The 23023-nt window shown below is 41.0% G+C and overlaps 1 protein-coding gene across 2 annotated transcripts in view; it reads right to left on the reverse strand.

The window, feature by feature from the left end:
* LOC149155683 (phototropin-2-like) overlaps positions 1-23023 on the reverse strand; it is a 523795-nt gene that overhangs the window by 497204 nt on the left and 3568 nt on the right. For both annotated transcript variants that reach the window (XM_089445926.1, XM_089445925.1), the window contains exons 2-5: positions 21873-22774; positions 20751-20933; positions 19971-20062; positions 19496-19775 (exon numbers count right to left, since the gene is read on the reverse strand). In XM_089445926.1, coding sequence (XP_089302052.1) covers positions 19496-19775; positions 19971-20062; positions 20751-20933; positions 21873-22750 — 1433 coding nt within the window. In that variant the 5' untranslated portion in view covers positions 22751-22774. The remainder of the gene's footprint in view (positions 1-19495; positions 19776-19970; positions 20063-20750; positions 20934-21872; positions 22775-23023) is intronic.

The following is a 23023-nucleotide window of genomic DNA, read 5'->3' on the forward strand; positions in this document are numbered from 1 at the left end:
CAATGCCACCAAGAACAAATATCAAGGCTCCATGGCTCCTTCTCTACTATAACTCCAACCAGGAATGTTGCTCCATCCACTGCGTACCAACTCATCACCTCTCTCCAATCCAACTCTTGGCATCAACCAAGGTCAATCTCATCATGTTGATGTTGTGATGAGATACTGATGAGTGGCCAGCCTATATCCTACTGCCAATTGAAGCATGTAATATCCCTCACCTCTAAGGGCTCCTGCAATACAATGCCTCTGACTAAAAATGATACTCCATCAGTAGGATACCGACTCATGATCTCTCGCCAATCCAATGCATGGACTCCTATGCAAGGAATACATCTGCTATGTTGATACTGGTCCATGCTCAACTCTTGAAGCTCTACCTGGAGAATCAAAACATGTCCAAGAAATCCTGCCTCTCTCCCTCTAATGGGAAAAAGTGGGAAAATTGTGGTGTAAGCCCTGTCTATGAACTCCTGGAGAGGGTTGTTTCCTGAATATGTTGCAGCTTTGCTAGCTGCCACTACATCAGTCTGCACCTCATCAATGGGTAGACCCAAAGATGGATGCACTACCACCTCCAACAGCTACTGCCATCTACTAGCCTCCTGCAAGACTACCATGTCAATCTCCTGTGAAAATTCCTAGATCTAACAATCTCAGGAATCCTACTGCAACCAACTGAATCTACTTCACCCGGATTATAAATTACATTACTAGCTTGTTTCAAATTTCTTCTTAAAACATTGAAGTAAATAACTGAGGCACCCTACACCAATTTAAATATGATTTTGAAACATAGAAACTGAGCAAGGAAAATAGAAACAAATAGGACACCGTTATTTTTGGACAATAGTCCCCAGAAAAACCCAATGCGGGAAAACCGGTGCAGCAGCTCTGAGGGTTTTATTATTATGCAGGAGAAAATCTGAGTACAATTCTAGGATGTTCAACTAGCAATCTGATACAAAGAGAATACTGAACAAAAGACTGGTGAAATGATCTCACCCTGTCACTGGAGAATCAGTGATTGAACCTGCTGCACTAGAGGCTTTGCGTCACCCTCTGTATGGTATCTACGTCACCCCTCTTGGGTATTACGTCGCCCACTTCCAGATCCTCTGCAGGCTCAGAAAATCGAACTTCTACCTTTTGGACTCACACCCCAGCTCCCATTAACTGAAACTCGACTTCCTTCAGCAGGAAACTCGACTTCCCCTCAAGGACTACATTGCCTCTACATCAGCACTGCGTGGGCCAGCATCAACCTTCCTCTAGACGTCTTTCTGTTCTCCCTCTGCCTCGTACTCTCCGGAAATTCCTTCTTCCGAATTCTCACTGCCCCTCTACTGCAAGAAATATCCTCAATCGATTTTCCTCCTAAGAACTTCTCACTTCAAAAAAATCGATTTCCTTGATCTCTCAGTGTGTCTTCCAAATGACCCTCAAGCCCCTTCTTATATCTTCCTATTGGACAACCAACGACCTAGATTAAATCTTAATCAAAGGCTCAGATCGTTTTCGCTTGATCCATGTCTTGTTTTAGAAGTTTCACCCCTGACTAGATTAATACCCATTAATATTTTAATTTTCCTAAGTTTAGACTTAGGAAACCCATTAAAAATATTAATTATTTTAATAAAATCACTTCTGGGTGGAATTTCCCAAACCCTTTCTGGTTTCTTTGGTATACATGTGCCCAAGCCGAACTGCAAAATTTGAGGCTTAGAACACATCTGATGCTACCCCAAACCAACATTCCCTCTTAGCAAGGAATGTGCTCTAGCAATACACTGCTACTGCATGTTGCAATGACTCTGAAGCATCCTCCTCTGTGCTGCTGATGTCTAACATGCTGCCCACCAACTACTGGGTTGCTGCTCCAACTATACTATTGCCTTTGACACTACCACTACCAATGCTACATCTGTACTACAACTCCCTCTCAAATGCCCCATCTGATACGTTGTTAGCACTATGACTGCTAACACTGCAACTCAGCTGCTGAGAGAAGCAACTGAAAACACCCAAAACTGGACAAGAATCCAATGGATATACCTCGGTGCTGAAAGCCTGACTGCTGCTAGTCCCACGCTATCTTCTGAAGCTACTGCGCTGCTAAAGCTCTACACTGTGCCTCCATGCACTGCTACCTCTCTGCTCTGCGCTACTCACGTTCTGGCACTACTAACTACTACATTTGTCAAATCAACACTCCATGGCACCAACTGAAACTCCTCCATCCCGCTACTACTGATCATGGGCTCCTGTAGCAAGGTGATGATCCAAGAGGTGGGCTCCTTAAGGATTCTGCCCATCTGTAGCTCTATTGAACTACAATTCTATGTCAGTCCACCTTGCTCCTGGATGTATCTTGGCTGTCATGGCGAACTCCTCCTATTGGATCTTTGTTGTTGCAACCTTAGGATCGTGCTTCTCATCCTTGTCCTTTTTCTTCAAAGGACACTCAGATGCATAGTGGCCCATCTCGCCACATCTAAAACACTTCACCTTGGAGACATCCTTCTTTCGTCTTTGTTGCCCCTGTTGTCCTTTCGATGCAAGGGCTGCATTATCCTCCTCCTCCTTGGGTTTTGACCCACTGTTGTTGCTGCTTCTTGTGAAAATTCCTACAACTCAAGGAACCCCTACTGTAGAAAAACTGAATTTGTTTCTCCTACTTGATTTTAATATGCATTATCAAGTTATTTATTAAAAACACTGAAGTAAATTACTTCTGCAACCTACACCAATTTAATTTGATTACATGAAACAAGAAACTGAGCAAAGAACAAGATACATAGGACACCGTTATTTTTGGACAAAATAGTCCCCGGAAAAACCCAATGTGGGAAAACCGGTGCAGCAGCTCTAAAGTTTTTATATTATTAAGCAGTAGTTTTGCATACAATGTTGGATGACCTCCTGGCAATCCAGTTACAAAGAAAAATATAATGGCGGAAAACTGAGTGAAATTACCTCACTTCACCCGACAGTTTCCGGCTGATCCAACAACAAAACTGGCTAACCCCGGCTATATCTGCATTGGACCTGCGTAGGCTCTGCGTCAGCTCTACGCTATCTCTTCTGCCTCCTGGAGCTTTTGCGTCAACCTTCCCCGACTGTTCTGACAGCTCCCCGGTAAAATTTTGGATTTCTGCCCAGGATTCCCAAACTATCCCTACCCCTCTGCTGCAGAATGATCACTTAGTTCAAACTTCTGAGTTTCCTAGTCCCAGGAATTTTGAACTCTAGATCAATTCGTTCTCTCCATGTGTTTTTCAATGAGCCCCAAGCCTCCTTCTTACACTTTTCTCATTGAGACTTCAACGACCGAGATCAAGTCTCTAATCAACGGCTAAGATTAAAAACTTGACTTGATCCTCTTTCTAGAACATTCTCACCCAAATTTTGATTAATCTCCATTAATACTTTAATTTTCCTATGTTTAGACTTAGGAACCCCATTAAAAATATTAATTATTTTAATAAAATAAAATCTGGGTGGAATTTCACCAAACGGTTTCTGGGTTCTTTAGAACTCATGTGCCTTAGCCTCTCCACCAATTTTCATGGCTACAACACATCCTATGCTACCAAAAACTAATACTCCCTCTTAAGCGACGAATGTGCTCTAGCAACAATGTCCAACTGCACGCTGCTCTATCTCTGAAGCATCTCATGTCCGCACTGTTGTTGCCATCAACACTGTGCTACTGCTGCTAATGTATTGCTGCCCATGACACTGCTACTGCCACTGCTGCATCTGTACTACAGCGCCCTCTCAAATGCTGCATCTGCTATGCTGCTAGCACTGCCACTGCTAACCAGTGTTGTTAAAAGCGCGATTTTATCGCGCTTTTTTCAAAAAATCGGGCTTTTTTCACCAGACCGCATAAAACGCGCGTTTTATCCCAAAAAATCGCCGGTTTTTTTTATAGCGTTTTTTTCCGAAAAAATCGCGCTTTAAACGGAAAAAAGCGCCGAGGGCGCGGGCAGCGGGCTTTTAATAAGGAAAAATGAATTTTTTTAAGTCATTTCTGATTGTCGCCGCGCGGAGGAGGAGGAGAAGAGCTGAAGGGTTTGGGTCGACTTTGGGAGCGAATCCAAGTGTTTTTAGGAGAAATCCAAGACAAGATCACCAATTTGTCCATAAAAACGGTATGTAGATTATTTTTTTTTTGTTTTGCTTCTTTAAAAACTTTGTTTTTCATTTATTTTAAAGAATTTTTTGTAATTTTTCATTGATTTGGGATGGGTAATTTGTTATGACTATGAGAACCAATTTTTTATTTTTATTTTTTCATTTTTTTTAAACATTGTTTATGTTTTTTGAATTTTCATTGTTTTTTGGCATTTTCCATTGGCATTTGGTTGGGTAACTTGGGTTTGGAAATTGGGATTTTGGAAATAATTAACTTGTAATTTTGTAAATGCTAAATTGTAATTTGTATTATGTAATCCTAAATTCCTATTTCCTAATCCTTATTTTTCCATAGGTTTGCAAATTCAAAATTCAAAAACAAACATGCCAAGGAAATTGGATCCTTTCTGGGAATATGGTGAACCTAAAGCTCCGAATGATAGACAAAACTTGAATTGCAAGTTGTGTGGAAAGGAGATAAGCGGGGGGGTGTACAGGTTGAAGTACCACCTTGCACAAATCCCTGGACATGATGTGGGGCCCTGTATAAATACAAATCCTGAACTTATCCAAAGAGCCATGAGAGCATTGGGAGAATTAGAGCACACTAGAGAGGCCAAAGAAGAACTCAAAAGGCAACTAAGAAGGTCAGCTGAAGGAAGTGGACCAAGTGGCACTGGTTCTACTGCAGCGTCAGTCAATCCGGTAGCTGCATCATCATTTTTTGTTCCTCGAACCACACCTGGTTCACAACCAACTATCGGTTCAATGCTAAAAAGAACTGAAAAAGAACACGCTGATAGGTTGATGGCAAAATTTCTCCTCTGGAGTGATATTCCTTTCAGCATTGTAAGGAATAATCCATTTTTCCAACCTGCTATTGATGCTATTTCCAGTGTTGGCCCGGGGTACAAAATCCCTTCTTATCATGATTTCAGAGGCCGGATTCTTCAAGAGAAAAAGCGTGACTGCACCCAAAGATTGGAGGATTTTAGGGCATCATGGGCACAAACAGGATGCACTGTTATGTCAGATGGTTGGACTGACCAAAAGGGGAGAACCCTTATAAACTTCTTGGTTAGTTGTCCCAAGGGGACTATGTTTATCAAATCTATTGATGCAACTCATCAAATCAAAGATGCAAGAACTTTATGTGATTTGCTGGATGTGTTTATTTTGGAGGTGGGTGCAGAAAATGTTGTCCAAGTCATAACGGACAATGCTGCAAATTATGTTGCTGCTGGTAGAATGCTTATGGACAGGCATCCTACTTTATTTTGGACACCTTGTGCTGCCCATTGTATTGATTTGATGTTAGAGGACATAGGGAAAATTCCCTTTGTCAAAGATATTGTTGACTCATCAAAAAGCATCACAAAATTTATATATAATCATACATTTGTGCTTAGCTTGATGAGAAGATTCACCAACAACAAAGAGTTGGTGCGCCCCGCCATTACACGGTTTGCGACGAGTTTCATATCTCTTCAATCCCTTTTGAATTCTATGTGGGATTTGAAGAGAATGTTTCTTTCAGAGGAGTGGCGTGCTTCGTCAATGAGCCGCAAACCAGAACGAGAGGCGGTATGCAGACTAGTTTCATACCAGGAAGACTTCTGGGCGGGAGTGCAGGAGGTGTGCGCCGTTACTGAACCTTTGGTAAAGGTTCTTCGGTTGGTTGATGGTGATAAGCCCGCAATGGGCTATTTGTATGAAGCCATGGACAGGGCCAAAGAAGCCATTCGGTCCTACTATGATGATAAGGGAGATGATGGGTTTCAGAAACAACTCCTTCTATGGGAAGTGATTGATGAGCGATGGAACAACACACTCCATCGTCCCATTCATGCTGCTGGGCTTTTCCTGAACCCTGCATTTTCTTATGCATGTGGGTTTGATTTTGATGCTGAGGTCGTGGAAGGATTATTAACCTGTGTCCAGAAGATGGTGAGATCTCCAGAACAACGTATAGAGATCTCTAGACAAATTGAGACATATAAGATGTCAGGTGGCACATTTGGCTTTGAGATGGCTGTCACTGATAGGACGATTAAAATGCCAGGTATTTTTTAGTTTGTACTTTGTAACTTTGTTTCAAATTTCATTGTCTCTTCAAATTCCATTTTTTTCTTATGTTTATTTAAAATTTTATTTGTAATTTTGTTGTAGACGCATGGTGGAAGATGTATGGTGGCAGAGTACCCCTTTTTCAAAAGCTTACCGTACGCATCCTCAGCCAAACATGCAGCTCCTCAGGATGTGAGCGCAATTGGAGTGTATTTGAAAAAATACACAACAAGAAGCGCAATAGGTTAACACTTAAACATTTAAAATATTGCAAATTTCCAAATAAATTTTTGAATTCATTAAAGTTTTAAACAATATTTTTTTTATAATATTAATTATTAATTATTATTTCATGAACTTTGTACAGGTTGGAGTCCCATAGACTTAATGACATGGTCTATGTCTACTACAATCTTCGATTGTGGGTGAGGCAACTAGAGAGGACACCTGATATGGAAGCCATCTCATTGGATGGGATTGACACCACTACTGAATGGAGGGTTGAGACCGAGAGACCTCTCATGGATCCCACTGATGATTGGTTAGTGCAGGATGAGGGGGAGGAGGAGGAGGAGCAGGAGCAGGAGCAGGAGGAGGAGCAGGTGGAGGAGGAGGAGCAGGAGGAGGAGGTGACACCGCCTACCCGGGCTACCACTACCACCAGTAGAGGACGTGGTCTCCGTCTACCTCAACCTCCTGTAGCTGCTACTACTAGTTCTTCAGCTTCTAGAGCACGTCAGACTCCACTGCCATTTCCACCAGCACAGGCACCAGCTTCTACATCTAGAGGGAAAGAGAAAGCTGTGCCATTTTCTCGCAAGAGGGGCAGAGGAAATCAATAGGATTAGACTTTCATTTTATTGTATATGACATTATGACATGATGAGATACATTATCATATTTTTTGTTGATATTTTGAGGCTGAGTTGGGACTCAGGACTTACTATTCAGGACATGATTCAATGTTATGTGTGATTTTAGCGCTAGAAATGATATTAAACATCTTATATATTAGTTTTTTTATCATATTTATGTGTCAATGTATTTATTTTATGTTGTAGATGGTTTAGATATTAAAAAAATTGAAAAAAAATGAATATTTTTGTGCCAAACGCTTTTTTCCCGCTTTTGCCGATTTTTTCCGCTTTATTCCCGGCGCCGATTTAATCTCGCTCGCGCTTTTAACAACATTGCTGCTAACACTACATTCGTACTGCAACTCAATTGCTAAGAGAAGCAATTGAAAAGCACCCAAAATTATTGAACTAATTGTGTTCAGCATAATACCATGTGAATGTTGGAATCTGACTGCTACTAGTCTTTGACCCTCTGAATCTTCTGAATCTTCTGCGTTGTTGCTGACTTCTGCACTATGTCATCTGTGAAAATTCCTAGACTCGAAGGTGTTGATTTGTGGTAGCATTAGATATGCTCTAGCCATGAAAATTGGTGGAGAGGCTAAAGCACATGAGATCTCCAAGACCCAGAAATGGTTTGGGGAAATTCCACCCGGTTAGGGAGATACTAAAATAATTAATATTTTTAATGGAGTTCCTAAGTTTAAACTTAGGAAAATTAAAATATTAATGGGTATTAATATAAAACTGGGGGAGAATGTTCTAAATGACATGGATCAAGCCAAATCTAATCTTAGCTGTTGATTATAGACTTAATCTCGGTCGTTGAAGACTCAACAGGAAAAGTATAAGAGGAGGCTTGAGGGCCAGTTGGAGATACACCAAGTTGATCAGTCAGTTCGATTTTCTCGAGTGGGGTTTGGTGAGAAAATTTGAACAAGTGATATAAGTTGCAACGAGGGGCAATGAGTGCATAGCAGAGAGGCAGAGATAGTGCCAGAGGGCCAACGCAATGATTGAGGAGGCTATGCAGAGCCAGCAAGAGCCACGCACAAGGCCAGAGAGACTGCGCAGAGGCTAGTAGGGCCTACGTGGGTGACACAAAAGGCCAAAGAGCTAACGCAGAGGAGCAGAGGGTTGACGCAGGGGGTTTCATAGCTACGCAGAGGCTAGCAGGGCTGACACAGAGCCTCAAAGAAGCGTTGGAAGGATTTTTCGTGGAGAAGACCTGTTGAATATCTGCTTCCGAAGAGAGGTATTACTACCAAATAGAAATCTCTGTTGGGTGAGCCAATTTGGCACCCTAGTTGTGCTCAAGAAAGTTGCTTAATAATAAAACCCTCATAACTGCTGCACTGGTTTTCCCACATTGGGTTTTTCCGGGGACGATTGTCCAAAAATAACTGTGTCCCTTGTGTGTTTGTCAGTTATTTCAGTTGATGATATGTAGATGAGTTGAGACTACATTTGCGTTTATTTTCAGTATTTATAAGGTTAAATAACTTGTTAAAGGAATAAACAAGTAGGTGAAATAAACCAAAAAATGCAGTAGTAATTTCTGACGTGTCATACTTAGAAGTTTCAACATGGTATCAGAGCATTTCAAATCACAGGAGAACTGAAGGCACCAACAAAAAACAGAAAATTTGCAACAGAAAGAGCTGAGAGACAAAGTTGTTCCTAAGCAGAAGGCAGCAGAGAAGGAATGACACAAAGGGCCTACGTCATCATTTCGAGCCTGAGAGAGGGCCAGCGCAGAGGCAGTGAGAGGCAGAAGAGGCTCACGAAGAACCACATCATCCTACTCAGCCAGGTAGGAGTGACGCAGTTGGCCAAAGAAGCGACTCAACCTTTTTGGGATTGCACAGAACTAAGAGGCTCAGTTTCTTCAACTGTTGGGGCATAGGGAGCTATGGGCAGATTATGGATTGAGAAGTTGGTGGGGTGTTGTTGTTGTCAAAGCAGAACAGTACCTAACGGCATAGAACCAAGGTAGAGGGAGACACTGCCTTGAGGGATTTCTAGCCAAGAAATCCAAATCCGAGTTGCAGTTGCAAAGAGGATTGGAGAGTAGAGGATCGACAGTTGGCAAGAAGATTTCCAGCAGGGAAATCGAGACTCGGAGGGATTCTAAGAGAAAACTTCCAGTAGGGAAGTCAAGACTTAGAGGGAGTCCAGTAGAAGAGCGGAGATGACAATGAACAGATTGAGGGATCAGGACAGGTTCGACGGAGCCTCCAACTTTGTCACCTAGAAGGCCAGGATCATGTCTATTCTAGATAGACATCACATCAAGCGATTCGCCTTGAGAACCGTGGCTATCCTAATCGACCCAATTGATAATGAAAGGTATGAGGATGCAATGGAGAAGGAAAATTGCATAATCCTTAATGGGGTCAAGGATCATGTAGTATCGCATATTGCCAAGAAGAACATGGAAAAGGAGATTTGGGATACCTTGACGACATTGTATCAGGGCACCTCCATGCAGAGCAATATGTTGTTGGAGAATCAACTTCGGTCGTATCAGATGCAGAAGGGGGAGCAGATAGATCTATACCTCAGCATGTTGCAAGAGATTCGAGACCAACTTACTTCCATAGGGGCTACAACGGATCAGGGGTTCATGGTGAGGACTGCCCTGAATGCAGTCTCCGAGAATTGGGAGACATTTGTCCAAAGCATTTTGGGCAGAGCTGAACTTCCAGGATGGGAAGAGATGTGGGCAGCTCTTCGCCCAGAAGAGATCAGACGGTTGACCAAGGCGGGAAGTAGTAGCAAAGGAGGTCGAATCAAGATAGAGGAGGAGGATGCGGCTCTGGAATCTGTGGGACAGCAAGGGAAGAGGGAAGTGAAGTGCTTCCATTGTGGGGAGTTGGGTCATTATGCAACCCAGTGTCCCAGGAAGAAGAATAAGGGAGAGGCTTCTGACTCCAAGGCAACTCCGCCTAAGGTGACGAAAGAAGTCAAGACTAATGACGACTGTGCCATGAGTGCTCATGCACCTCTAGAGAAGAGGTTGGGAGACATCGAACTATAGTCAGTAGGACTACAGAAGATGAGGGGCAGGATCCTTGAGGTACCCAAACTCTTGGATCATATCCGACTACGGGAGCCCCTAATGACAGTAGCAGGATGACAGATGTCGGTAGAAGCAAGATGTGGATGGAGCAACAAGGCAGTGCGAGAGGCACAGAGGTGGTTGCAGCAGTGCAGAGAGGCACAAAGGAGATTGGAGCAGTGCAAGAGGCACAGAGATGCTTGCAACAGCGCAAAGGTAGCAGAGGAAGCACAGGATAGCAACAGAGGTAGCTTCAACATCAGGAGGCTTCCAAACTGACAAGGATATCAGTAGTTGGGTAGATCAGTTACATACTTCTCGGTAACTGAGTTGCAGTGTAGCAGTTAGCAGTGGCAGTGCTATGGGCAACATGATGCAGCGTTTGAAAGAGAGTTGCAGTGCAGATGCAGTGTTGGGAGGAAAGACCAACAGCAACACGGATATAGAGGGAGCAGCAGTGCAGTGGATGTTGGGCAATAGGCCAAGCATCAACACAGGTACCGATGCGGAAGGATCAGGGTGATGTTCAGTGGTGGAGCATTACTAGAGCACATTCCTCGCTAAGAGGGAGTGTTGATTTGTGGTAGAATCGGATGTGCTCTAGCCATGAAAATTGGTGGAGAGGCTAAAGCACATGATATCTCCAAGACCCAGAAATGGTTTCGGGAAATTCCACCCATTTAGGGAGATACTAAAATAATTAATATTTTTAATAGAGTTCCTAAGTCTAAACTTAAGAAAATTAAAATATTAATGGGTATTAATATAAAACTGGGTGAGAATGTTCTAAATGACATGGATCAAGCCAAATCTAATCTTAGCTCTTGATTAGAGACTTAATCTCGGTCGTTGAAGACTCAACAAGAAAAGTATAAGAGGAGGCTTGAGGGTTAGTTGGAGATACAAGAAGTTGATCAGTCAATTCGATTTTTTGGAGGGGTTTTTGCCGAGAAAATTCAAACAAGTGATCTGAGTTGCAGCGAGGAGCAGTGAGTGCATAGTAGAGAGGTAAAGATAGTGCCAAGGGGTCAGCGCAATGATTGAGGAGGCTATGCAGAGCCAACAGGAGCCGCGCAAAAGGCCAGAGAGACTGTGCAAAGGCTAGCAAGGCTTGCGTGAGTAACGCAGAAGGCCAGAGAACTGCAAAGGAGTAGAGGGTTGACGTAGGGGGTTTCAGAGCTACGCAGAGGCTAGAAGGGCTGACACAAAGCCTCAGAGAAGCGCTGGAAGGATTTTTCGTGGAGCAGACTTGCTGAATATCTGCTTCCGAAGAGAGGTATTACTGCCAGATAGAAATCTATGTTGGGTGAGACAGTTTGGCACCCTAGTTGTACAAGAAAGTTGCTTAATAATAAAGCCCTCAAAACTCTGTTGCACCGGTTTTCCCGCATTGGGCTTTTCCGGGGACGATTGTCCAAAAATAACAATGTCCCTTGTGTGTTTGTCCGTTATTTCAGTTGATGATCTGTAGATGAGTTGAGATTGTATTTGTGTTTATTTTAAGTATTTATATGGTTAAATAACTTGTTAAAGGAATAAAAAAGTAGGTGAAATAAACCAGATAATGCAGTAGGAATTTCTGACATGTCAGACTTAGAAATTTCAACAGAAAGAACCCCTATTGCAAAAAATTTGAATCTACTTCGCCTACTTGATTTTTTAAATTACATTCATCAAGTTATTCTTCTAAATAGTGAAGCAAATTGCTTCTGCAGCCTACACTAATTAAATATTTTATCTCATGAAACATAAAACAAAGCAAAGAACAAGATACATAGGACACACTTATTTTTTGACACAATAGTCCCCAGAAAAACCCAATGCAGGAAAACCGGTGCAACAATTCTGAGGGTTTATTATTATGCAGGAGAAATATATGAATAATATCTAGGATGCTCATCTAGCAATCCTTTACAAAGAAAATACTGGAGGAAAATCTGAGCGATTTTTACCTCACTTCATCTGGCAGAATTCTAGCTGATCCAGCAGAAGACTAGCTAACCCCAACGATTTTTGCGTTGGCCCTGCGTTAGACTTTTAGGCTCTGCGTTAGCCTTGTGTCACCTCTTTTTCCCTCTACGTCATCTATCCCGGTTGTTCCCGATAGTTCTGGCTTGCAGTTTGTCTGCTTTGCACTGGCCCTTATGGCTCTGCATCAAGGATGCGTGGGCCCAGACTGTCCCAGCATCATCTCTCTCGGCTACTGCGCTACCTCTCTACAAGCTCTCTCCACCTCTCTGTCAGTGTTCTCTGGAAAGTCCTTCTCCTGGATTTTCACTACCCCTCTACTCCAAGTTCTCCCCAATCGATTTTCCTCCTGAGAACTTCTCACCTCAGAAAATCGATTTCCTCAATCTCTCTGTGCTTGTTTCCAAATGAACCCCAAGCATCCATTTTATACTTTTCCTGTTGAGTCTTCAACAACCGAGATTAAGTTTCTAATCAACAACTAGATTAAAAAATGACTTGATCCGCCTTCTAGATCATTCTCACCCATATTTTGATTAATACCCATTAATATTTTAATTTCCCTAAGTTTAGACTTAGGAACCTCATTAAAAATATTAATTATTTTAATAAAATACAATCCGGGTGGAATTTCACCAAACGGTTTATGGGTTCTTTAGAACTCATGTACCTTAGCCTCTCCACCAATTTTCAAGGCTAGAGCACTTCCGATGCTACCAAAAAATAACACTCCCTCTTAGCGAGGAAAGTTTTATAGCAACAATGTCCACCTACATGCTGCCCTGTTTCTGAAGCACCCCTTTTCCGCACTCCTGCTGCCACCAACACTATGCTCCTATTGCTAATGTACTGCTGCCCATGACACTTCCACTGCTATTGTTGCATCTGTACTACAACTCCCTCTCAAATGTTGCATCTGCTATGCTGCTAGCATTGCCACTACTAACACTGCAAATCAGTTGCTGAGAGAAGCAACTAAAAAACATCCAAAATTAGTTGAACTTAACTGTGTTTAGCATCATGCGATGAATGTTGGAATCTGACTATTGCTGATTCTGACCCTTTGTATCTTTTGCACTGTTGCTGACTCCTGCACTGTGCCAACTGCCCCGCTGCCAACCTTGCTCTGCGCTGATCAATGTCTAGTCCCCAGCTACTGCATCTGTCCTCCAAACACTCCACTGCATCATCTGACACTAAGTCCATCTCCCTCTAAGTCCTGATTTCCCTCCTGGATATCCTTTGGCCAATTGTCGAACGCTCCTCTCCAATCCTCCTTGCAACTGCAACTCAGATCTGGATTCCTTGGCTAGAAATCCGTCGAGGTAGTGAATCCCTCTACCTCGGTTCTGTCTCCTTAAATATTGTTCTGTATCGACAGAAACATCATTCCACTAGCTCCTCAAATCACAATCTGCCCACGTCTCCCCAACCCCAGCAACTGAAGAAACTGAGCCTTTCAGGCTCTGCACAATCCCGGCAAAGGTTGAATATGTTCCTCTTGGCCACAAGCGTCGATCCTTCCTGGTTGAGAAAGATGACCGGGCACTGCGTAGGTCTGATCCTCCCCTCTCTGCCTCTACGCTGACCCCCCTCCTCGCTCGAAATGCTAACGCAGGCTCTACATCACTTCTTCTCTAGCTGCTTCTGCTCTAAAACAACGTTGTCTCTCAGGACAATTGCTACTACTGCAAATTTCAGATTTCTATTGGTGCCTTTAGTCCTCCTGTGATCTGCAACCCTCTTATACCATGTGGAAATTTCTATGTCTGACACATTAGAAATCCCTACTACATTATCTGGTTTATTATCTCCTACTTGTTCATTCCATTAACAAGTTATTTATTAATATAAATACTGAAATAAACACAAATGCAGCCTTCACACATATACAGATCAACAACTGAAATAACTGAGACAATCACACAAGGGACACCGTTATTTTTGGACAATCGTCCCCAAAAAAACCCAATGCAGGAAAACCGTGCAACAAATATGAGGGTTTTAACTTTTATTATTATGTAGTTTCTAAATACAACTAGGGTGCCAGAAATGGCTCACCCTTTAGAGATTTTCCTTGGCAGAAGTACCTCTCCTCGGAGACAGATATTCCCGCTGATCAGCAACCAGATGATTGATCCCACAACAACTTCGACAGTTCCTTAGTTGGACAATGAAAGCTGCTCCAAGCTTCTCTCTGGAACTGCGTCACCCTCCAGGGACTGCATCACCCTCTACGGCTCTGCGTCTGCCTCTCAGCTCCTAGTCTGCCCCACGAAAATTCCTTAGCGTTGCCTATTCTACCCAGCGTCAGCTCTGCAACCCTTTGCGCAGCGTCTGCTGCTTCTGCATCATCCTCTTGGTCCTCTGTGTCAGCCTCTTGGCCCTCTACGTCTTCTGCGCTGGCTTTCTCAGCCTCTGCGTAGGTCCTGACTGCCTCTGCTTCAGCCTTCCTAGGCTCTGCGCTGTCTCTTCGACGCTTTCTCTGCCTCCCTGATATGTATTCTCGGCCTTCTGCCGAACTGCCCCTCGCTACAACAGATCACTAACTTGATTTCTCAGCAAGCACTACCCCATAAAATCAAATTGACTGATCAATTTGGTGTCCCTCCAACTAGCCCTCAAGCCTCCTCTTATACTTTTCCTATTGATGATTCAATGGCCGAGATTAAGTCTCTAATCAATGGTTAAGATTTGATTTGGCTTGCTCCTCGTCATTTAGAACTTTCTCACCCATTTTATATTAATACACATTAATATTTTAATTTTCCTAAGTTTAGACTTAGGAACCCCATTAAAAATATTAATTATTTTAATATCTCTCCATCTGCATGGAATTTCCCCAAAATATTTATGGGTCTTGGAGATCTCATGTGCCTTAGCCTCTCCACCAATTTTCATGGCTAGAGCACATCCGATGGTACCAAAAATCAACAGGATCACGATGGATCTACAAGATCAAGTATGCTACAAATGGAAGTATAGAGAAGTATAAGGCTAGGTTTGTGGCAAAGGGGTACGCTCAAAAGAAGGAATCGACTATGAAGAGACCTTCACCCCAATTGCTCAATACACCTCTATCAGATCCGTTATATCCAACGTTGCAGTAATCGTTATCGAGATAATATCAACGAGGGAAAAAATCGTAAAAATTGGGAAATAATTGGGAAAAAATCGTAAAATACAAAAAAAATCATTTTTTTTCAATTTTTTTAATATCTAAAGCATCTACAACATAAAATAAATACATTGACACATAAATATGATAAAAGAACTAATATATAAGATGTGTAATATCATTTCTAGTGCTACATCACACATAACAGTGAATCATGTCCCGAATGGTCAGTCCTGACTCTTGACTCCCAATTCAGCCTCAAAATATCAAAAAAAAATATAATAATGTATCTCATATCATGAGTCATAATGTCATATACAATGAAATGAACCAAATAACTAATACCATTGATTTCCTCTGCCCCTCTTGCGAGAATATGCAATAGCTTTCCCTCTAGATGTAGATGCTGGTGGAGTTGGCAGTGGACTCTACTGTGCTTTAGAAGTTGAAGAACTAGGAGCTACAGGAGGTAGACCATGTCCTCTACTGGTGACATGGGCAGCCTGGGTAGGTTGTGTCACCTCCTCCTCCTGTTGCTCCTCCTCATAAAAATATCGGCAAAATTAAAATATATATATATATATATATGCAAGATTTTTCCCCAAAAAAATGTGTTTTTCCGTAAAAACCGCAATTATTTCAACTTATCGCGATTTTCTGATATTATCGCGATTTTCGTAACACTGGTTATATCCCTAGCAGCTCAAATGGGATAGGAGATTCACCAGATGGATGTCAAGACAACATTCTTGAATGGGGTGATAGAAGAGGAGGTGTATATAGAACAGCCCGAAGGCTTCGAAACTCATGAAAAGAGAACTCATGTTTGTAGACTAAAGAAAGCCCTGTATGGGCTCAAGCAAGCACCAAGAGCATGGTATGGTCGGATTGATAGTTACTTGCAGCAGTTGGGATTTGTCAAAAGTGATGTTGATCCCAATCACTACTACTTAATGATAGAGAATGAGCCACTTATTCTAGTATTATATGTGGATGACTTATTTTTAACAGGGTCATCCAGGCTCATACAAGATTGCAAAAAGAATCTTGAAGCTAAATTTGACATGAAGGACATGGGGTTGATGCATTATTTTCTAGGGTTGGAAGTTCTGGCAAAAGAATGGGGACTTCGTTGGCAAGGAAGATATGCTACAGAGATTCTGAAGAGATTCAGAATGCAGGATTGTCGACCCATGGCAACTCTCATGATCACCAACTAGAAGAAAATAGATGCATCAAGAGACAAGGAAGTGGGCCCCACCCTGTACAGACAACTCATCGGGTCACTCATGTATCTGGTCAACACTAGGCCATACATTTGCTTTGCTGTCAACACTCTTAGTTCATGATGGAACCAAAAAGGGTGCATTGGGTGGCAGCTAGACACATTCTCAGGTATGTGCATGGAACAATCGGATATGGGTTGAAATACTCCCAAGGGGAGGATGTCAGATTGAATGGGTTCATAGATGCGGATTGGGCAGGTAGTTCAGTAGACCGAAAAGGTACCTAGGGGTACTGCTTCAGTGTTGGATCAGGGATGATATCATGGTGCAGCAAGAAGCAGAAGTCGGTAGCTCTGAGCTCAGCCGAAGCAAAATATATGGCAGTCAACACAACTACGTGCGAAGCTATATGGCTTAGAAAACTACTCGTTATGTTGTTTAGAAAAAGGATGGAAGCGGCCAAGGTTTACTGTGATAATCAGAGTTGTGTCAAACTCTCCGAGAATCCAGTATTTCATGATCGGTTGAAACATATTGATATTAGATGTCACTTTAGCAGATACTGTGTTTAGCGTGGGGTAGGATAGCTACAATATGTCCCCACAGGAGATCAAGTAGCAGACATACTCATAAAGGCTCTAGGAAGAGCTCAGTTCATTCAATTCAGAGAGCAGATGGGTATCGCAGAGAATCTGTTTCAGTAGCAGAAACAAGGGATTCCTTAGTTACAGTGGCAGAGGGAGTTGCAGTATGGATGCAGTGTTGACAGTGGTAGGGTTAGTAGCAGTACAGATGCAGCATTTGAGCAGTGGTTGGTGTACAGCATGTCAAACATCAGCAGCGTAGAGGAAGATGTTACAGAACATAGTGATGCTTCAACAGGTTGCATTGCTAGAGCACATTCCCCGCTAATAGAGAGTGTTGATTTCTGGTAGCATCAGATGTCCTCTAAGTCTCAAATTTTGCAAAGAGGCTTGAACACATGTATTCTCCAATACCCAGAAATTGTTTTAGGAAATTCCACCCGGAGACAGTGTTATTAAAATAATTAATTATCTTTAATGGGACCCTAAGTCTAAATTTAGGAAATTAAAATAATTAATGGGTATTAATCTAAACTGTGGGTGAAACTTCTAGAAGAAGGCTGAAATCAAGTCAATATGATCCTAGACATTGGTTAGGATCTAATCTGGGCCTTTGATTGATAAACGAGAGGATTATAAGAGAAGGCTTGATGGGAACTTGGAGAACACACCGGAGGTAGATACTTAGTTACCCAAGTAAGATCCATTTTCTCACTGGTCGAAGTTCGGTAAGAGAAAATCGAATCAGAGGGAGAGTTGCAGGTGAGAAAGGAAGAGAGGGAATCAACATCTTTTGAGAGTGCAAGGCAAGAAGACGCAGACCAGGGAGAGACAACGCAGAGGCAGGTTGACATAGAAAGAGGCAGCGCAGAGGCAGGTTGACACAAAGAGGCAGTGCAGAGGCAGGTTGACGCTGGGACTACGTGGGCAACTTGACGCTGGGCCAGCGTGGGGAAATTGGCATAGAAGGACGCAAAAGGATTCAGAGGGAAGAGGAGTACTTCACTTGGATCAGAGATTTGTCAGAAAGCGTCAGTAAATTTTCCCACTTCTGTTTTGTTGGTTGTAACTTGTACATGAGATTTTACTAAAGAATAATAAAGAAACCTTCATCTGCTGCATCGGTTTTCCCACATTGGGTTTTTTTCGGGAACGATTGTCCAAAAATAACTGTCATTGTGATTGTATTTGTGCCATTATTTTTATTTGCATTTACTTTCTGCGATATTTTAATTGTGAAGGCTGCCGCAGGATATATTTCAATATTTGCCGTAAGAAACTGTGAATAACTTATTTATGAGATAATAAGTAGAATAAATAATATTAAGCACTGCAGTTGGATTTCTATTTAGAAATTTTCACATGAAGCACAGTAGATAATACAACTGCTGGAGGCAATCACAGCAACTCCAATTAGTTACCGTAGTACTCTCCAAACAGTAGGGACACTAAACCGTAAAAGAAAAACCTAAGCTGCAGACTCCTACGTATCATATCAGAACCTATATGTTGCAAAACATAAAGCCTTAATTCATTTTGGGCAATCTGTAAATGGTACAATATCTGTCTTATGTGATGGCTTAATAATGAATTCACCATCACTACATGTAGGACCGAACTCAATCACAATGGAAATGTAGATTCGGTATCAGAATATGGAATACATTAATCCAGTGGAAGTACAAAGATTGTGAAAGAAAAGTAGAAAAATTAGTCAAGGTGGGAATAAAGAATAAGATAATTGAGTCCACTACTTGATGGAAAGAAGTCAAAGATGAGTGAGGATGAAGTTGAATTGAGGAGAAAATTGGTCACAAGTTCTTCATCCTAGAACAAATAATAAAAGCAAAGTAAGACATTGATCCAAAAGATATGATGTTCAGTTAAACCAAGATGTAGAAAGCGCTATATTTGCAAATTCTTCAAAAAGCTATCTTGAAATTGGAAAAAACTCACAACAGAGTCACAATAGTTCCTTTTACGCATCCAAATTGTGAAAAGGATGAGCGAATATAATATATATTTTAGGCATAGTTGATGCTAGATAATATGGGTGGCAATCTTCAAGGAGGCAATATACCCAATCATAAAGTTTTTTGCTAGTCTTCAATAGCCACCTTTACAGCTTTTTAAAGTTATCATGCTTTAGATTTTTATTTTATTCTATTTTGATGAAGAGAATCTCCAGATATACAAACTTGTCAAAGATATAAGTGATCATTCTTTCCTCTGATAACTAAATATCACAAGTTTAGCAAACAATAAAGCATTTTCAGGGAAATCTTTGACTCAATAAATGGACTGAGCAGCGAAGTTTAATTATACAAGTAAACTAGAGAATTATTATAAAAAAAAGACTAAAATAAGGCAATACTTTGGAAATCGACATGTAATCTGCTTTGAAAGAAAATGTTGTAAAAGCAAATCTTAGAAGACATAATATTTTTGCGGGAAGTAGGTAAGCATGAACCAACCCCATTAATGAGAGTCTTCCTGATTTCCTCTGTTTCATCCCAGCATCACTTTTTCTTGATATATCATTTGTTAGGCTCGTTTGAGAAGTAGGCCCACTAGAAGCATCAGAATTAATCTTCTCAACTTTCGTGTCTGCTATAGATTCAAGATGCAGTGGTGATAGAATTCCCTCGGAATGGCATGCACTCATTTGAGTTGTAGACTGTGCAACTGAATGGGGATACTTTACAGCCTGCAGAACCTCTGTGGCAGAATTCACGGCTATGTCTTTCTGACGGGCTGTAGGAAAAGAAAAAAATTAATTTAAACTTGCATAGCACAGAAAAGTAGGTTTTCATCCTTCTTAGCTGAATCTACGAAATTTTCCCAAGAAGAATTTTATGTTTTCTTAAAAGTATCAAGATACAAATATAACACAAGGTAAATAAGAATCACAGAGCAGAAAATCTTGATAAGAATCAATCTGGTACTTACCATCATATCGAATTAAAGACTCTGGTAATCCATTAGGCCGTAGTGCCCCATTCTTTGAACCTTCTGTATACTTGCTCACCTCAACTTGCATTCTACAATACCAAAAGTGAGTGGCTCGACCAAAAACTAATATAAGTACACAGATATTTCTATTTATTTTAATTTTTAACATGTTATGCTAGGCAAAAGACCATTTCTATTTCAAAGTGATTTGCAAGGTTGAATTGCCATGTAGAACATGTGTGTAAATGATGAATACGGTCATCTTTACAGATAACTACACAATTTAACTAATATCTGAGTCTCTGAAAGATTAGATATGGAAACAAGTGGACAACATTCAACATTCACCCAATAATCTCTTGGAAAATATTTAATAACCTAACAATAAATTTTGATGTATACATGCAACATCGAATTATTGCATAGTTCTGTTGGCATGGCTACTAATTGAAATGAACATACAAGCATTTGTCCTGCTTTCATTCAGACCTAAAGAGCAGCTTTGAATAGTCAATAGAAGACTATATGGGTGAACATTTACTTTCAAGTTTCAATCAGCCTCCTTTGCACTAGGGAATGAAAGGTAAAATAAGTTTAATATGATGTAAAGACTTAGGAAAGTGATCTACGCTTTCAGAAAATCTTATGATGTTCACAGGTAGTTCTTCATCGAAGGGATGAGGATGTGTACAAAGGAAGTGATTCATGGGGAAAGACAGTCCGGTGCTGCTGTAAGGTAAGTTGTCTACAAAAATATCATTTCTGTAAGTGACCTACCCTATGTATTTAATAACTTTCCCACTGCCATCCTTTATGGGTGTGATAGTAAGAAGGTTCCAAAACGGCTTCCCATCCTTCTTATAATTCAGCAAGCGTCCACAGTAGCTTTTCCCTGTAGCCACAGCTTCCCGTATCTTTGAAACTTCAATAGAATCTGTACCAGCACCCTGAAGAAAGCGGCTGCAATGTAAAAGAAAAAAGAAATAAGACAATCATAAACATGTTTTGGACCAAGCAAATAGCTTGTGGTTTTTGAATTTCTCTCTTTGTCTCAAACTTATTAACAAAGAAAATCTATGTATGGGAATCACTGTATCACAAAGAAGCTATATGTGATCATAACTTTTGAAAGGACAGTTTTCTTACCAGACTCGTACCTGATTAATAATCAAATGATATCTACAAAATGCTTAAGTTTCCAAACAAATGCATTCTGGACATGTGAAGATTCATAAAAAACATACGCAGCTTCACCCAATGGACATTAATCAAATAAATAAAAAGAAGAATCCTATAAATGAGAATGGGACTAGTACTAATTCTTGATTCTGTACATTATAACATGGATCCTTAGAGAAGATAAGTACTCAAGAAACATCCTATCAATAAAACAAAACAAATATCACAAAATCTATGCATAACACTTCATGAAGCCACAAAATATCGATTCAATATTGACATTACATTGACTTCATGATTGCCTCGCAGTTTCTGCAAGCAGTTATGGGATATGGTAACCAAAACAAGCAACTGGGGAACAACGTTTCCATTGCCGTCTATTGTCTTATTAGGGCTATCTCAGGGTATCTTTCTAGTGAAATTCATAATAGGAAATCTGCACTAAACAATTCTTTGTGTTGAGGACTTAGTGAGTCAAGTTACAACAGTCAGTTGAACATTAAGGCCATCCCTTCTAATTTTCTTTTGCTTTTGTAAGCATCGATGATAATAATGTTTAATGAATTTTGTGAACCTTTTTTTCAAAATTCCGGAAGTATCCCATGTTAATTCATTCAAAGATACTACGTTAATCCTCACATGATTATCCAATCACAAAAAGAGAATGAAAGACATAGAGACACACATACATAGAAATAGGGAGCTAGAAGAAAAGCACACCAGTTTTTTCCAATAACTTCTTTTGGAGAGTAGCCAGTCATGTTGAAAAATCCAGCACTAGCATATACAATAGGATAATCTGGTTTGGTTGCATCTGATACAACAAATGTCTGTTGTAACGTGGACAATGCTTCCTTTAAGTCCTTTGAAACCCGTTGAACAGATGTTTCACTCCCACGATCAGATCCATCAGATGTCCTCATTGAGCTTCCTGATCCCCTTTGAGTTTGACCTCGTACTTCCTCATCTGATGTCCTTACACCCACACCCTGAGGTTTCCCTGTCCCTACATCTGTTTTAACGACCAGTCCCCATGCTGATGCCCTTTCTGCCATGCCAGATTCAGATAAGATTTGTCCAGAGGCTAAAGACTCCACATTTGCTTTTTCTCTTTTTTCATTCCCATTCTGTTTGAGCAATGCCACGGCCACTGCTTGTCTGTTTCCCACTTCATTTTGGTAGTCTTGGGGTCGTCCATAAGAGATCTCTGATTGTTCTCCTATACCTAAAGGAAACTCTTCCATCAGTAAAGCATCATTTGCTGGCTCACTTTTGATGGCGTTTACAGACTCAGTGTTTGTTAATGCCATCCATTTACCAACCGGTCCCCTCAATCTTCCAGATTGTGAACCATGCCCATGTTCAAGGCTCAGATTATTCTCCGCATTTGCTTCATCTCTCCTGTTAGAAGGAGATCCATCATATAGAGACCTGTTAACGTTTGATATCACCTTAGAAGCAGAAGTGCCTGTTGGATTGAATACTTCAAGTGAACCTCGCGAATCTCGGGAAAGTATATAAGGCTCATAAGGGGACTTCCCTAAACTATAAACAGTTGGTATTGCAGCACTTGAATTCGGCGGCTTTGATGAATCCATAGCAAGAGTCTATAGACTTTTTTACTGCAATCAAATTGTCAGAATCATATGTTAAACTCCGACATATTTCATAATTGCAAATATCATCGCTTTGAATGTGAAGAAACAACATACTTCACAAAAGACTTTTGATAACTAAGTGAGTCTATATGCACTGTTTGCAGTAAAACACCAGTATTTCTTTTAGTAATAGCCTAAGGGAAATTACTTACAAAAATGTCTTAAGTGCACTTTCTAGTTAAATCACATTAGACAATGGGGCTTGTATATATT

The sequence above is a fragment of the Pinus tabuliformis genome, chromosome 9 (genome assembly GCF_031772625.1).
Source record: "Pinus tabuliformis cultivar Carrire ecotype Pingquan chromosome 9, CPIR1, whole genome shotgun sequence".
In the NCBI taxonomy this organism is placed as follows: domain Eukaryota; kingdom Viridiplantae; phylum Streptophyta; class Pinopsida; order Pinales; family Pinaceae; genus Pinus; species Pinus tabuliformis.